The 18,204-nt window shown below is 44.3% G+C and overlaps 1 protein-coding gene across 7 annotated transcripts in view; it reads right to left on the bottom strand.

Annotated features, from left to right (window-relative positions):
* DNM3 (dynamin 3) overlaps positions 1 to 18,204 on the bottom strand; it is a 241,736-nt gene that overhangs the window by 152,196 nt on the left and 71,336 nt on the right. For 4 of the 7 annotated variants that reach the window (XM_033961013.1, XM_033961014.1, XM_033961017.1 and 1 more), the window contains 3 exons: positions 8,969 to 9,039; positions 5,959 to 6,010; positions 672 to 701 (listed from right to left, as the gene is read on the bottom strand). In XM_033961013.1, the coding sequence (XP_033816904.1) occupies positions 672 to 701; positions 5,959 to 6,010; positions 8,969 to 9,039 (153 nt within the window). The remainder of the gene's footprint in view (positions 1 to 671; positions 702 to 5,958; positions 6,011 to 8,968; positions 9,040 to 18,204) is intronic. The other 3 variants (XM_033961015.1, XM_033961019.1, XM_033961020.1) reach the window with 1 other exon arrangement.

Raw genomic sequence — 18,204 nt, 5'->3', positions numbered from 1 at the left:
ATGCAGTATCTCATTTGAACAAATAATTCCATGAGCTTTTGGAGGAATGGGAAAGGGCATTTTTTACCTCTCCACCTTAGATCTGGTCATTTCTAGTTGCAGCCCTCTTGAAACTTGGCTGTCTGTCTTTATGTCTGCTCAGATAATTACCTTAGATACCAAGCTAAACAGTAAGAAGCACCACGAAGAACAGCATTTACAAGAACCGCAAACAAAGAAAATGTTAATGGATGGTAGGTACCAACCAGCATAACATATGAAAATATTTTCAAAGTACTTTGTTACTAGTAACAAAAAGCCCCAATGATATGGGATTCTGGAATTCTCCTTGGAAGAGTAAGAGCAGATTTACTGAAAAACTGTTGATATTCTCTTGGCTAGGTTTCCACTACGGTGGTTTACTGGCTATATGGGGCATTATTCAAACAGCAAGGTAGCTCAAGAAAGGTGACCAAGTTAAATGAATAAGAAACAATTCTGTTCAGGAGTCTTGATAAAGTGAAATACAACTTTGCAAATATTAGCAAATCTACTGTAATTATTTGAATAAAAGGATTAGTGAAGACCTCAATAAAGTCAGTTAGTTACTGAGTTAGTCAGTCATAGACTTCACCATTTGAGCTCAAAACAACATTAAGCAACAGTAAAGCTTACAGAAACTTAGCTCGTACAATTTGCCTGGAAGGTAGTAGGTTGGTTTCCTGAAACAGCAAAGAATTATGAGAAAAATTTGTAATTAAGGAAAACACTTTACACACAATTCTTTAGTCATTGCTTCTTACCTCAAAATAACAAGCATGCACAAAAACTATGGGTCTGATATTCAGTTGAGCGTTTTGCTCAGGACCGAAGGAGTTATTCCCAGATATTCAAAATCAGTACAGGTTTTGGCTTTGAATATCAGGTTATTTTTAAACTGGCTAATACATAACCACTTAAGTTGATATTCAGCCGTTAAGCAGCTATGGACTAGTGCACACAAAAAAATAGGACAGACTTTTATGCAGTTCGCTTTTATGCGCTAAACCTGGCTTTGAATTTCAGCGGTACTTAGCCGGTTATGTGCTGCTGAAAATGAGCGACACGCTCCGACCAAGCGATTTAATTGGTCAGTGGCTGGCTAAATCGCTTTGAATATCGGCCCCTATGTTTAAGGAGTGTCACAGTATAGGAGGCACTGCCTGGACAAGCTGTATAGTGGAATAGAAAAATTGAAAATGAGTGTCAGATTTTTTAAAACTCTGTTTTTGCCTTTAAGTCATTATAAGGGGAACTGCCCTCATATCTGTATACAGTACTTATTTTCAATGGTTACAAGGAATGGGAAGACAGAAATTTTTATTAAGTTTTCTTCAATGAGATCTGTAAGATTATACAAATTTCACAAGTTATCAGGTAGCATTTATATGGAATTCTCTTTCACTTTCTTTAAGACAAGAATCTAGTTTTTGTGCGATTTGTAAATTGTTATAAACATATTTATTTAGGAAATTTGTACTCTGAGTAGTTAGATATGGATTTTTGACGGAAATTCCTGAAGACTGCTCAGTCTTTGTTAACAGCTTTGAACTCTAGCTGATATTATGACATTTACAAATTTCTTTCTTTTCATGTAACATGCAGCTTCTCACATTTGAGCCTGTTTTCATGGGCACAGCTCTTTAAAGCAAGGCACAAATGTATTGGGTTACTGAAAAATTACCCATTCCCCCCCCCCTAAAAAATGAGAATAAAAATAAAGCATCAGCATATTTCTTCACCTTGATGCTCATCATCCACCAATAAGGTATTTTGGTCAAGGTGCACAGAAATACAACATAAGAGCAATTCAAATATGGTCAGCTTTGGATATTCTACTTTGCTTGTTTAAAGTTCAAGGTGGATTACAACAGCTCAAAACAATAATCAACGAACACACCAGAAGCAACATAAAACATACATTATAAAATTTAAGTCTGAAAAAGAAAAAAGAGACTCAACTCAACTAAAGTATGTCCAAACAGCCAAGTTTTTAATCCATGTGAAAAAGACAGAAGGTGCCAGTCTTAATTCTTTAGGCAGCTTTTTCCAAAGAAATCAGGCCAGCATCATAAACAGATTAATCAAAGATTGCATTCTTTTCCCTGAGAGATATCCATTTGAAAACTGTCATCAGATACTTTTGGAATGACAAAGTGCAGTTTGATGCATTTAATGCCACTAACTCCCGCGAACAACGCACACAACCATGCAGCTGCATTGAACTTGTAAATTCTGTAATCAGCAATAATCTGATATGATGGATCAATCACATTAGTAACCCAGTTCACAACTTTGGGGTCCATATCAAGGGCTCTCAATTTGTAAGTCTTCTATGCAGAACTGTGTCAAAGGCTTTACCAATCTAAGTACACAACATCCAGTGCTCATCCTTGATCCAACTCTGGTCACTCAAAGAAATTAATCAAATTTGTCTGACACGACCTGCCTCTAGTGAAACCATGCTGTCTCGGGTCCTGCAATTCATTGGATTCTAGAAACTTCACTATTCTTGTTTTAGAAGTGTTTCCATTAATGTACGTTGAATTGAATGAAGTGGAACAGCTAATTAAGTGTTCAAAAGATACAGCTAAAGCAATGATACAATGTAGAACACTAAATTGGGCATATGATGCACATGAATCTCCAAATTTGAGAGCACTTGCTCAATATATTTTTTGCTGTAATGTTCACATAACTTTTGACACAAGTTTAGCAATTTGTCATAGTCAGTACATATGACATTTGGGTTTTTAAATTTCCATCAAAATGGCGGTCTTTATGATGTCCACTCCAAATCGTCAGCTGATTGATCAGCTTCCATGTTGGCGTCCTGTTTAAATACAGACGCCATTTTGAAATTACCGGAACAGCAAACCCAGGGCAACTGTGTTAACAAGTAAGTTGTGTTTGTTGCCTCTTTTCATTCTTAACATCTAAACAGTGTTATATATTCTTCACGATACCTCTTAAATCACTTTTCTTTCATCTTTCAGATAACTGTGCAACCTTCTATTAGCTGGTATTGGTTTCTACCACTTTACAGCATTTCCCCTGAAGAAGCCGGATTGCGTGAAACGGTTTTGGCCTCCGTTGGGATCTAAAGATAAAGTTCTTGATAAAGATAAAGTTCGCTCTATGTAGCTCATTATTTCCAGCTTTATTCATAGAACTATTTTGGTTGATTGCCAGCCCTCTGTTCCTTTAACGATGGGAGAAAATTAAATGAAATGTTTATTTATTATAAATTATTTATCTAAAAACTACACATAAAAATTATAAATTAATATAAATTGGAAAAAAAAATTTTCTTTATGAAAATTTATCAACCAAAAAAAGGAGGTTTTGACCTGTGCTAGTACTCCAAACCCCGAATTGGTGTCTGCTTATTGATTGGACTCCTGGGGTTCTTTGAGGTCTTATTCATGTGCATCATGTGCCCAATTTAGTGTTCTACATTGTATCATTCCATTAATTTACATACCACAGAGATCAGACTAATCAGCCTGTAGCTCCCAACATCCCTACTTCCACTTTTGTGGAGAAGAGCTATATCCACCCTTTTTCAGTCCTTCAGAATCACTCCCAACTCTAGAAAAGCAATGAAAAGATCAGACAGTGGAGCTGTCAGAACTCCCCTAAGTTTCATCAAAATGCTCGGATGTATGTCATCCGGCCCCATTGCTTTGTCTATCATTAGTTTGGCTTGCTCCTCAAAAACAATGCCCTCTGAAAATCACTGAGGGTCTACCATGCTCATTTGTATTTATCTTCTCAGTCCTTCTCATAACATTTCTAGACCGCATTAGTTTTGAGTTCTCTGCAGTTTATAAAAGATTAGCTAGGAATACACTGTAAAAGAAAAAGAGAACTAAGGACCCAAGAACTTTGAAAATAAGTAAGTCTTCAGTTGTCTCCTACCCAGACATCAACACCTTCGCATCCCATAAAGTGAACAGTACTTGTTTTTATCCTCTAGCATTTTCTTAGTGAACACACCCCAGTGACTTTGCACAGAGGCTAGTCTGAGAAGAAACTCAAAATTCAAAACCTTTCTAAAGCAGCCTTTCCCTGCCCCCACTCCCTCAGGTAAACCACAGCAGACAAATAAAGACCACTGCTAATATGGGCAACTTCAAGTCAAACTGTAGAACAGCAATTAGGTTTGGGCACTCAAGGTTTTCCCTCCCGAGGAACAAGTAAAACTTAACTTCTTCTGAAAAGGACTCATTGGAGAAGGGGGACCTAGGACTCCCAGGTATTACAGTCTTAAAATCCCTACCTAAACAGCTGCTTTTGTTTGTTTTTAATATGAATGACTAAGGAAATAGAAATAAATGTCCTACCAGGCCATGAAAGAACATAAGAACTGCCGCTGCTGGGTCAGACCAGTGGCTCATCGTGCCACTCCCACGGCAGCCCCTAGGTCAAAGACCAGTGCATGGGAAGCCTACCACTTGCTGCAGCCTAAGAGATACTGGCTGGCTAGGGACCTGCATGGTTCTTAAGTGAAGACATAACAGATCAGCAGTTCTCAGTCTCCGCCTGTTGCAGGACAGCACAAACTCAAGTATCCGGACTAGTATGGTGGGAAGATAAGGAAGTTAAGCACATAGCTCGATATTATAAGAAAGGCTAATCCTGTCTTGGGTTTTATATCATGAGGAAAATGGAACTACAAGTCCACAGATACAAAAGACTGACTAAATTTGAGATTGTTCAAACAATTGGTTCAGTTTAAAAAAAAATTGATATTATCAAAGAAGTAACTTTTTTCATATGGCTATTTTAAACTATTATACAAATTACAGCATCACATTTTCTTCTTCCATTGATTTCCATATTCCAAAATCAGGCATGAAATCATGTGGAGTTGGAGTATGTTCCTTTTAGGAAAAAAATAAGATGCAATTTAAAATCCATGGTCATAGAGAGTCTTTTCCCTTTCCAGAAAAGCTCATGAAGAATCTTATGCAGTCCTGTCTATGGTCATGTGACCTTTGTAGATTCCTTGGCAAACTGCTGGCGAATGCCATCTATTATAATGCATAATGAATCTACCCTACACTGAGCCCGAGAGGTGTAATCAAGAAAATGCTGGCAATACATGAGATCTCTAAGGAATGGTCAAGAATTTGTATCTGTACATGGGATCATAGAACGGGTTACTGTAGACAGAATTCAGACTAGACTGCATAATGGAAGATTAATATTAACATATAGACCCCCCCATTGTATAGTATTAATTACAAGCCGAATCTAAAGGAAGTTACTGTGATAACAGCAATATGGAATATTACTTCACAGGTGAAGCCTAATATTTAGCTATCCATAGTTCAAAGCAAAAATATTTTACTAACATGTCTCAAAACTTCGCTAAAGCTTAAAGTGGCAGTACACTTTAGCACTGTCCGTACTGGGCTCCATGGATGACATCACCCACATGTGAGAATATGCTGCCTGCTTGACCTAGGATAAACCGAGTTTCTTCAGTAAACAAGTCTATTACTTCCAAAAAGAAGTTATCATATTAAGTGCACAATGATTTTAATAGAAATTCCCTTCCCAATTTTGATGTATAAACTGAGTATTAAGAGAAGGCACTGTATGAAAGAGGGTACCTCCCACTGGCCTCCGCCAAAATATAATCAGTCAGCACAAGAGAGAAACAGGAAGAAGAAACAAGAGCACAAGCGTATCCTGACAGTGCTTAGGTTCATGCAAAAAGAGCGAGTTCCACTCAAGTTAAACAAAGGGTTGAAAATTAGTAATAAAAATCTAAAATTTAAAAAAGCTGAAAAAAACAGAAAGCAAAACTTTCAAAATATAACTGCCCGATCTAGAGATGAAGGAGTAGAAAACAGTTTAGAAAAAACTTTCCGAGATACTGAGGAGCAGCTGTGCTCAAAGAGCCATAAGATTTACTCAAGACATATATACCTGATTTCCAATTGTACTCTTCTTAGTCATCTGACTGTTTCTTTGCTGAGCACTGAGAAAAAAATAGGTCTGATATGAGATAGGGCCTACGGAAGTGTCATCCATACAAAAGTCATTACTGGATTGCTGAAACATCAGTTGCTACTCTTCTTGTCTGTTTTGTGATTATTGACTGTTTCCATTGTATTTCTTAGAATATCAATTGTATTAATCGTACCAAAGAGGACTGCAATAAAAAAAACCAGAATCATTAGCGTGCTGGAAAGGCGTCTCTAATGGGGGGGTAAAAAATTAATTTGTGGTTCAATTAATTAACTCTACTTCACTCACTCTTATATGGTCAATACTGTGCTAGGATCAGTCCTGAGACCTCTATAAGCTTTGTTCTACCTTCATTCCAAACTTCACCTTAAGATTCTTCTCCTGAAATATTTACATTATCAAAAACTACAAACAATTAATAGTAGAAATCTCATACTTTGCTTCAACAACATTTTCCACAAGGAAGTCATGTCTTTGACTGCACATAGGTAAATTACCTCTTACGTTAAAATATATAAATAATGAGAGTGACTGTGGAACCAACTGGATGGACCATTTAGGTCTTTAGCTGTCATTTAAGTTTCAAGTATATTCAAATTTTGATATATCGCTCTTCAAATGTCTTACCAATTTACATTAAAAATAAATAGAAAAATTAAAATACAAATACAGGGAATACAAAAAAAGATAATTGATAGGATAAATAAGGAAAGAGGGGGAGAATTACAATATTTTAGCAGAAAAGAATACAAAGGTAAAACATAAAGGGAGAGGGAATATGTTTAAAATTGTCCAATCTTTGTTTAAGGGCTCCTTTTATCAAGCCGCGCTAGCGGGGTTAGCGCGTCGAACATTTCATCACATGCTAACCCCCGCGGCTGACTAGAAAACTAATGCCTGCTCAATGTAGGCGTTAGCGCGGCAGGCGGTTTAATGCGCGGTATTACGCGCATTAAACCCCTACCGCAGATTGATAAAAGGACCCCTAAGTTTGAGTTAAAATAGTCCCGTTCTTATTTGGTAAAAAGAGAGTATAGAATGGCGAAAGAAGCCTCTTGAAAGTTTTGAAGTTAGATTCAAACCTATGCAAGGAAGATTCTTGACAATGATAGGAAGGCATGGCAATCCATAGTGTAGGAACTGTTACTGATAAAACACAGTTACTTCCCGTAACAGATACAGCAGGTACAGACTGCATGGGCCACTAGGTCATCTGTCATCATTTAATACATTTATTGTATAGCTTGCCTTGGATCTCTCCCTCACTTATCACTTTTGTCTACTGCCTAATGCAGTCTCTTCCACCAGCAGAAGGAGAGCACTACTTCTTTTCTGACTGCTGGCTTCAGAATAGAAACATAATGGCAGATATTCTCTTCTTTATTAATTTCCAGGTACTTTAGTTAGATTGTGAGCCTTCGGGACAGTAAGGGAATTTTTAAAGTACCTTCTTACTTCTCATTTATAATCTTAATGTATATTTTCTTCAAACCGCTTAGAACCTAACGGATGTAGCGGTATATAAGAAATAAATTACATTACATTACATTACGTTACAGGTACGTTAGCTAGATTGTGAGCCCACCGGGACAGAGAGGGAAAATGCTTGAGTACCTGATTGTAAAACCGCTTAGATAACCTTGATAGGCGGTATATAAAATCCTAATAAACTTGAAACTTGATTACATAAAGGCCCTATTGGCTAAGGCTCTTAACATTTGCATCTCCTCTTCCTATTGGCTAAGGCTCCTTACACCTGCATTGTGAGGTCATAGAGCTTTATGGTTATAGAAACATGATGGCAGATAGAGGCCAAATGGCCCATCCAGTCTGCCCATCCGCAGTAACCATTATCTCTTCCTTCCTCTAAGAAATCCAACGTGCCTATCCAACGCTTTCTTGAATTCAGACACAGTCTGTCACTACTACCTCTTCCGGGAGACTGTTCCATGCATCTATCACCTTTTCTGTAAAAAAGTGTATTTCCTTAGATTACTCCTGAGCATATCACCTCTTAACTTCATCCTATGCCCTCTCATTCCAGAGCTTTCTTTCAAATGAAAGAGACTCAACTCATGCACATTTATGCCATAGGTATTTAAACATCTCTTTCATATCTCCCCTCTCTTGCCTTACCTCCAAAGTATATATATTGAGATTTATGAAGAGGAGGAGCTCTTTGTGGGAAACTATCTGATGTATACGTCTTTTGGAGTTGTTTTTAGTTAGACAATTTTTCTCCCTGCAATGAAGGAGATTTTGCTTCTGTGCCTTTTTTCTCCATTTGTTGCAAACCTATGATACAATTAAGCCTTCACTAGAGTGGGTGCAATATAAGTGTTTTGTACACTAATACACCTGTGGAGCTATTGAGGTTTAGTTTGTAAATTGTTTAAAGATTTTTATCAGTTTGGTTTCCCCCAGAGTCTGTCCTAAGATATGCAAACCTGATTTTTGAGATATAGCATACTATGCCGTACCTTGTATTGTTGTTTGACTATGTTTACTGCTTAATTATCTATTGCTTTCTTTTGATTTGAGTGAATTCCTTCAAAAAGTTGGTAAATAAATCATAATAAATAAATATAAAATAAAAGAGGACCTACAATCATTTTACAAGATGGTGCCAGTGGTACAAAGGTAAGTGGAGGTTGCTCCTGCTCCCTAAGAGGTTCTACAAAATAAGATGAGATGGGTCTTGTGGGGAGATGGGATTATCAGTACCCAAATGGTAGTTGAAATTATGTATTCATTATTTTTAAAAAGGAGTAGTTTTAAATACATTTCTGAGCCTGATGGCTAAAAAGTACTAAAATGCACCATTTTATTGTGAGTTAGTAAACTGGCTTTCAACAGTGTTACTGAACAAATAGTTGGTGAAAATAAAAAAAAGCGCTTCGGGCCAATCCCAGGGTATGAAGGAAAGGAAGTATTTAAAGATCCTATTTCATACAGCCATTATACATACTTTGCAAACCCAATGAAGTCTTCATGGTTTGTGTTGATGTAAGAGATCTGGATATCAATCAGCAGTAGCACCTATCAAGAAAAAGCAAAATATAATGACCTTGGAAAGCATCAAAGAGGTAGGTGCTTTGTTACCCTACTTTTCTTCTACAGACACTCAGGCTAGTGTATGTCATCAGTAAAACAAACATTAATTAGGTTGCTTGACTTGAACTAGAAGGATTCTTACTCTCTATTTTAGGGTACAGTTTCCAAATCACTACATATTATTGAAACTATTTCTACTGGCTATTGTGTTGGATAAAAGTAAGAGTATATTACTAGGAAAGGTTGAATGCTGTAGCTTACATAATTACGTTGGATTTCTTTTTTTTATTTCAAATATTTTTATTGACATTTTCAGTCAAATAGAACATATTCAGCCTAATATTCAGACAGCGGGAAATCACCGGTGTTCTCCCATAAGACTTGATTATTGGTTAAAAAGACGCCTCCCTTGCCTTCTGTTAGATTGCAGCAATACTGGAAATTCAGTGATGTGTTCTATTTTTGGCTGGCCAGTTGTGCCAATATTCAGCAGCTAAAGGTTAAGTCTCAATAGCCAAAGATATAACACCCTTTTAAGTGGTTGTCTTTGCCTAATGAACTTGGCCGACAAGCTGCTCAATATCAGTGGTGACCAACCATGTCATGTGACACATCTAGTCACCAACCAATCCGGAGACTACAATATTCAGCTTGTGATAGTTTGCTGTCAGCGGAAAGCCAGCTATGTACTATTTAGATGGCCAGGAGCCGTTCCCAGCCATCTAAATAATGCTGACTATTGGGCCCACAGTACCTGAAATGTGGCCTAAATAGATTAGATAGATTTAGAGAAAGAGAGAGAGAATTTATTATTTCTATTCCACGTTTATTCAAAGCAGATTCCAAGTTTTACATAAATAATAAACACTAGACAGATTCATAACATACAAATATCTCATTCATAAAACAATCAAAAACTTATCTCAAAGATTATACAGTAAAAAGAAGAAACTAAAAAGTCAATGCTTCTATTAGAAACTGTATGTTAAGTAGCAACAGTAGGAAATCAACTGCTTTTACACCTCAGCAGCAGCAGGACCAGCCACCACTACCAAGAGCCCTTTGCCCCGATCCAGCCAGGCATGTGAGCTCCTCCCTCTGCAGTCCATTGGAGAGATCAATCTACCTGCTTTTAAATATCAGCAACAGTGGGAAATCAACTGCTTTTACACCTAAGCAGCAGCAGGACCAGCCACCACTACCAAGAGCCCACAGACCCGATCCAGCCAAGAGTGTGAGCTCCACCTCCCCCTGCAGTCCACTAGGAAGATCAACTGTTTTTTACACCTAAGCAGCAACAGGACCAGCCACCACTACCGAGAGCCCTTTGCCCTGATCCAGCCAGACAAGTAAGCTCTTCCCCCAGCATTCCGTTGGAAAAATCAATATGCTTGCTTTTAAATATTATCAGAAGTAGGAGATCAACTGCTTTTACACCTAAGCAGCACCAAGACCAGCCGCCACTATCGAGAGCCTTTGTCCCAATCCAGCCAGACGTGTGTGCTCTTCACCATACAATTTGTTGGAGAGATCAATCTGCCTGCTTTTAAATATCAGCAGCATTGGGAAAACAATTGCTTTTACACCTAAGAAGCAGCGGGTACATCCACAACCACCAAGATCCCACAAACCCGATCCTGCCAGGAGCGTGAACTCCTCCCCCTGCAGTCCATTGGAGAGATCAATCTGCCTGCTTTTAAATATCAGCAGCAGTGGAGATCAACTGCTTTTACATCTAAGCAGCAATGAGACCAGCCACAACCACCAAGAGCACTCAGACCCGATCCTACCAAGAGTGTGAACTCTTCCCCCCCAGCAATCCGCTAAGAAGATCGACTGTCGGCTCCGGGCGGCTTTCCCGCAGAGGAGAGAATCCTGCATTCACCATGGACCTCATCTGGGGCAGCCTCCTTGGAGCGGCTGGGGCACGGGCAGTGTGTCTGGGAGGGAATGCATGGATGGGAGAACATCGCAGGGGAGGAGACATAGGCATCCTGGGACTGTCGGCCAGAAGAAGCCCTTTCTGGATACGTCAATCGCTCCTCCTAAACTTACTTGCTCCACTTCATCACTGACGCTGACCCATTCTGCTTCTATTCCTTTCTCTCCTCTCTTCTACCTTCCAAAGTATTTAGATCAATGCTGTCTTTTTAAAATGTTTATTTTATTTTTATTTTTCCTCTAACTCTACTTTTCACTTCACTATTACCCTCCAGGTACTTTAGTTAGATTGTGAGCCTTCGGGACAGTAAGGGAATTTTCCAAGTACCTTTCTTATTTCTAATCTTAATGTATATTTTCTGTAAACCGCTTAGAACCTAACGGATGTAGCGGTATATAAGAAATAAATTACATTACATTACATTACATTACATATTTCACCCGATTTAAAAAATATATATGTTTTTTTCAACATTTTCTTAAATCAATACAGATCTTTTTGCTGCTGAAGATACACTAGAAATTTATTCCATTCTAATGGCCCAGCACAAGAAAACACACTTTTTCTTGTAGATTCAAAGGCCCTGATTCTACAAAGTGCGTCCCGATTTTAGGCAGCTGTAGGCGTCCTACAGCTGTCTAATCAGCCAATCGGGATGCACGTTTTAAAAAAAATGCTCCCCAGGCAGGCCGCCTATATTGAAGGTACCTCCGGGAGCCTAGGGAGGCCCGCAAGACGCCTAAGCTCGCCTAAGGGCCTTAGGCGAACCTAGGTGGCCCTACGCGTCTCCCTAGTAGAGGAAGAGACGCTTACAATGTAGGCCAACAAAATGCTGGTTTACATTGTAAGTAGACGCGGCCGCTATACTTATTGCGGCAAGGGATCTCTCTGCTGCTATAAGTATAGCGGGCCGTGGCCGCCTGTCCAATTGCTGGCAGGAGGGTGCCCAAAACCTCTAGGCGCCTGTGCCAATCAGGCCTTAGACTTAGTGGGGATGGGCGGACCCGCTATGCCTAAGGCCTGATTGGTCCAGGCTTCTAGATACATAACACCCATAAGCACACACTAACTGCTACCTCACAAATATGAATAGCATGGGTGCAATGTCATACCCTAATTGCCCTAAGTGTTCCTTGAACTAGGCACAAGTGGGGAAAATCCAAGGGTACTTTTACTTCAAGATTTTGCACCAAGGCCCTGATTCTGCAAAATGCGTCTAGAGTTAGGCACCGTTTAGATGCCTATGTTTGGCGTCCTTTGTAGAATCGCGTTCAGCACTGTTTAGGCGTCTAACTTTTTAGGCATCCTTTAGAGAATCAGGTTTTAGGTGAGATTTAGATGTCCAAACAATGCCCTTAATGTTACAATATTTTATTATTATGTTATTAGAATGGCAATTTTATGCTGTTTTTCATTATAATTGTAATACTAGGCATTGGATCTGTTTAATGCTTTTATTTATTTCTCTTCCATTAGACAGAGTGACTGGGATTCGAACCAGCAACATTAGGATAAAAGTGTATAGTTTAACCAGTGTACTACAGAGTGAGCTAGCAAGCTGCATAGCAATTGTAAAACTGGGTCTTATAGGCATTGTAAGGAAGTGCTTAGGCTTCAGATAGACTCGAGTTCTATGGACGGAACTTAGGCACTCTTTGGACGTTCTTCCGGAACTTAGGCACAGTTTGGATGTCCTTAATGCGATCTGCTAAATAGCTCTCTGGGTTTTTATTTTTGCTTTATTAAGCTCAAAATACATTTAATAAGGCACCACATAAACGGGGCACATCAAAACAGATATATTGCATGCAAAACCTATTTTTGTGGACAAAGAACAATCTTATTTGCTAATTAGAGGAAAAGATCCATTAACTGAAGCACAGCACGTGAAAAAGGAGAAATTAGGTTCTTACCTGCTAATTTACTTTCTTTTAGCTTCTCCAGACCAGTAGAGGTTAACTTTACGAATGGTATATATCTAATCATGACCAGCAGGTGGAGACTGAAAACAAAACTTTGGGACAGTATATACTATCCTCCCTTCTCTATTTCCCTCAGTCTGCCGAATAGCCAAGCAGAACCAAGAACTGGAAAACAGGAAGAAAACAATACTCCGAACAGGAGTAACAAATAACATACCCAAATGCTGTTGGAAAATGCAGAGGAGAAATACCCGAAGGAAAATGTCCCCACAGCTCGCCAGCTAAGCCAGCCGAGCCACAGCCGCTGTTCTTTAATTCTCCCCGGCCCTAGAAAAATACTAGAACCCGCAGCAAAAAACAAAAACTGCCCGCGAAAACAGCCCCAACAACAACAACAACAACAGACAGGGTGGGGACCTCTACTGGTCTGGAGAAGCTAAAAGAAAGTAAATTAGCAGGTAAGAACCTAATTTCTCCTTCTTTAGCACTCTCCAGACCAGTAGAGGTTAACTTTACGAATGGGACGTACCAAAGCAGTCCCTCTCACGGGCGGGACCCCCGAAGGGCCGATACCAGAACACGCTCACCGAACACCGCGTCCCGACGCGCCTGAACATCTACCCGATAATGTCTAACAAAAGAATACAAGGAGGACCAAACCGCAGCCTTACAAATATCCACCGGAGGCACGAGCGACGACTCAGCCCAAGAAGCCGCCTGACCCCGAGTGGAATGAGCCTTGAGAAACTCCGGAACAGGCTGCTGTTTCAGAAGATAAGCGGAAGCAATCGTCTCCTTGATCCAGCGCGCAATAGTAGCCTTAGAAGCGCCAGCTCCCCGACGAGGACCAGCCAGGAGGACAAAGAGATGATCGGACTTCCGGAATTCCTGGGTCCGCTGCACATCAGAGCGAAGGACCCGACCGACATCCAACTTGCGCAGCTGCCGTTGCTCAGAAGAGCCCTCCCGACCACCCAAGACCGGGAGAACCACCGATTGATTGACATGAAAAGGAGAAACAACCTTCGGCAGAAAGGAAGGAACAGGCCGCAAGACGACCCGCTCCCTAGACAACTCCAAGAAGGGAGCCCTACAAGAGAAAGCCTGCAGCTCAGAAATACGCCTAGCAGAAGTAATGGCCACCAAAAAGACCGCCTTCAAAGTAAGGTCCTTCAAAGAACAGTCGTCCAAGGGCTCGAAAGGCGGGCGCACCAAAACAGAGAGAACCAGATTAAGATCCCAAGAGGGAACCGAGGGCCGTAGGGGAGGCCTAAGCAACTTGGCCGCCCGCAGAAACCGAATCACATCAGGAAGAGCCGATAAACGCTGACCTGACACCAACCCTCGAAAGGTCGACAGGGCCGCAAGATGAACCCGGAGAGAAGACCAAGCCAGGCCTCTATCCAGGCCATCCTGCAAGAACTCTAGAATGTTAGGCAGAGAAGCGCGAAAAGAGGTCACTCCCCGCGCCCGACACCATTCCTCAAAGAGACGCCAAACCCGCACATAAGCCCGAGAGGTAGAAAGCCTCCGGGACCCCAACAGTGTAGCGATCACCTTGTCTGAATATCCCTTCTTGCTAAGGCGACCCCTTTCAAGAGCCACGCCGTAAGACAGAAGAGAGACGGGTCGAACAAGGGAATGGGACCCTGCATCAGAAGGTCGTCCGAGAGAGGCAGAGGAAGAGGAACCGCCACCAGGTGCCTCACCAGATCCGCATACCACGGACGTCGAGGCCAATCCGGAGCCACCAGCACCACCAAACCCGGATGGTGAACAATGCGAAGAAGCACTCTGCCCACCAGCGGCCAAGGAGGGAACACATACAACAGCCCCTCCGTTGGCCACGGCTGGACCAGAGCATCCAGACCCTCGGCCAGCCCTTCCCTGCGACGACTGAAGAAGCGGGGCACTTTGGCGTTGCCACTCGTGGCCATCAGGTCCATCAGGGGCTGCCCCCAATCTTGCACTATCAACCGAAACGCTCCGGCGCCGAGAAACCACTCTCCTGGATCCAGGAAGTGACGACTGAGGAAGTCTGCCTGAACATTTTCTACCCCGGCTATATGAGAAGCCGAGAGGTCCAGAAGATGGGACTCCGCCCAAACCATGAGCCGAGCCGCCTCCTGCGCCACAGGAGTGCTCTTGGTGCCCCCCTGACGATTGACATAAGCCACCGCCGTGGCATTGTCCGACAGGACTCTGACCGACTTGCCCAGCAAAAGGGAGTGGAAAGCTAACAGCGCCAGCCTGACCGCTCTGGTCTCCAACTCGTTGATCGACCAGGAGGCCTCCTCCGCGGACCAGGTGCCCCGAGCTGAGTGGCCCATAAACTGAGCCCCCCAACCGAGGAGACTCGCATCCGTAAGGAGCACCGTCCACTGCGGGAGATCCAGACCCACCCCCTGAACCAGGTGAGGGGTCCGGAGCCACCAGCGCAGACTGCAGCGCGCCAAGCCTCGCAGGGGAACCGGAACATCCAAATCTTGCCTCCGGGGAGACCACCTCCGGAGCAGAGCATACTGAAGAGGACGCATGTGGGCCCGCGCCCACCTCACCACGTCCAGGGACGCCGCCATTGACCCCAGGACTTGGAGGAAATCTCGCGCCCGAGGACCCCGGGACGCCAAAAGCAGGCGAATCTGAGATTGCAATTTGCTCACCCGGGCCTCTGGAAGGAAGACCTTCCCCAAGGAGATGTCGAACATAACCCCAAGGCACTCCAGACGCTGAGCCGGGACCAACCGACTCTTGGAAAGGTTGACCACCCAGCCCAGCGACCGGAGAAACTCCACCACCCGAGCCGTAACCCGGGAGCTCTCCTGCAACGACTTTGCCCGAATCAACCAGTCGTCCAGGTAGGGGTGAACCAGGATGCCCACCGACCGCAAGGCTGCCGCGACGACCACCATTACCGTGGTGAACGTCCGAGGAGCCGTGGCCAGACCAAAGGGAAGCGCACAGAACTGAAAGTGCCGCCCCAAGATCGCAAAGCGAAGGAAGTGCTGATGAGAGGCCCGAATTGGAACCTGCAAGTAGGCCTCCGTCAGATCGAGAGACGTAAGAAACTCCCCCGGCTGAACCGCCAGAATGACCGACCGCAGCGTTTCCATGCGGAAAGACGGAATCTTGAGAGCTCTGTTGACCCCTTTCAAATCCAGGATGGGCCGAAAGGTCCCCTCCTTTATGGCCACCACAAAGTAAATGGAGTACCTGCCGGTGCCCCACTCCGTAGGGGACACCGGCACCACTGCCTCGAGATCTAGCAAACGCTGAAGGGTCTGACGAAAAGCCTGCGTCTTCCATGGAGTCTGACATGGAGAAGCGAGGAAAAGGTCCGGCAGAGAGCGGGTAAACTCCAGAGCGTAACCGTCCCGCACCACCTCAAGGACCCACTGATCGGACGCGATCTCGGCCCATTTGGGGAAAAATTTGCGCAGCCGGGCCCCCACCGGAACCAAAGGGGGCGCCGGCAAGGAGTCATTGCGCAGGACGGGAAGCGGGGGAACCGGCGGAGGGATTCCCTGCCCCCCGACGGGCCCCCCGAAAGGGCTGCATGCGCTGGAAGAACCGACCCCGGGAAAAACCCTGAGCCGGGAAAGAAGCAGCCCCACGCCCCGGGCGATACTTGCGAAATTCCCGCAAACGCCCCCGGGCAGCCCCACACCTAGACGCAGGGCGGGCACGGTCCTCAGGCAGACGGGGCACCTTCGAGTCCGTCAGAGTCTGAATCAACTCATCTAATTCCTCTCCAAACAAAAAGACCCCCTAAAGGGAACTTTAGTAAACTTAGCTTTGGACGCAGAATCCGCTGCCCAAGCGCGCAGCCACAAAATACGCCGCGCGGCCATGCCATAGACTTAGCCGAAATCCGCACCAAGTCATAAAGAGCATCTGAGAGGAACGAGGCAGCCATCGCAATCTTCGCTACCTCCTGATCCACTAGAGACCAGTCATCAGACTCCCGATCCAGGACACGCTCAGCCCACCGAAACACGGCGCGAGCGACTAGCTCCCCACAAACAGCCGCCTGGACCCCAAAGGCAGAGACATCAAAATCATACTTAAGAAGAGTCTCTAACGCACGCGCCTCCGAGACCCTAAGAGCAGAACCGTCCATAACAGGCACGGTATGCCGCTTAGGAAGTGCCGAGACCACCGCGTTCCCCATTGGCGAAATTAAGGTAGCCCTACCTCCCTCCGGGACGGGATACCCAAGAGCCAAGGCGCACACCAAACGAAACTGCGCCCATAGGCCACTGCGCCAACACAAAATCCCGCAAATCCTGACGCACAGGAAAAGAGCGGGAACCAGGACAGACCCCCTGAAGCAGAGGGGCCCCCATACGCGGGGTCTCCGGCGGCGCCACTGCAAAAATGCAGCACCAAGGAGACCTGCTACACAGGTCTAAAAGCTCATCCCTCTGAATAAAAAAGCGCACCACGGACGCATCTGCTCTGGAAGACGGGAAACCCGCCGCCCCGCTGCCAACAGGCGTCCCCTCTAGAGGATCCTGGAAGCCCGCCAAAGCAGCCAGGTCCTCAACCAGGCCAACACGCTCCTCCGCCCACCAATTCGCAATCCAAGCCCCCCCGCGGGCGCTTGGATGAGGGAGGAGGAAGAGGGGACGCCAAACGAAAAGAGGGAGGCAAAGCCATAGGGGGCGCGGAGGGAAACCCCCCCCGAAACCCCCCAGGCGCACGTGGGACCCCCAAAAGTCCGCACAAAGAAAGAAAATAAATTGGGGGCAAAAAACCCCTGGGGGTCCCCAGGGACTCCCTGCCCCAGCAGGGGTCCATGCTGAAACCTGCCCCTGTGTTCGCCATACAGGGGGAAGGTCACCTGAGGTTGCAGACAAAATGGAGGGGCCAGACAAAGAAAATGGCGAAGTTCCCGCCAAAAATGCTCCCTCCATGGCCTGTAGCGGCTGAGAAGACTGAACAGTCTCAGCCGCTAAGACAGGCAAGTCGGCATCAGCTGTCAAAAAATCAGCTGAGAGGGAATCCTTCGGGGAATCCCTCCGTGGGCGGTTGTGGAAGACCGGGCTTCCCCACTGCTCCAAGCCGACTCGCGAGGCACCATCGGCGGGGAGCTCTGGGCGCCTGCAGCCGCTGCCGACGGAGCTCCACCACCTCACCGACCCAAACCGCCGAGTTCAGGCCGGCCGCGAGTGCCTCGCGGCTGGACTAAAATTGTGGCCTACTCCCCCGGAGAAGGGCACAATTGCTCCAGACGCGACCTAGCTATAAAAAAGTGCTGGTTACATGAAAAAATACAGTAAAATA

The sequence above is a fragment of the Geotrypetes seraphini genome, chromosome 10, assembly GCF_902459505.1.
Source record: "Geotrypetes seraphini chromosome 10, aGeoSer1.1, whole genome shotgun sequence".
NCBI lineage: Eukaryota > Metazoa > Chordata > Amphibia > Gymnophiona > Dermophiidae > Geotrypetes > Geotrypetes seraphini.
Note: the sequence above shows the minus strand (reverse complement) of the source record. Positions and strands in the feature narration are given on the sequence as shown.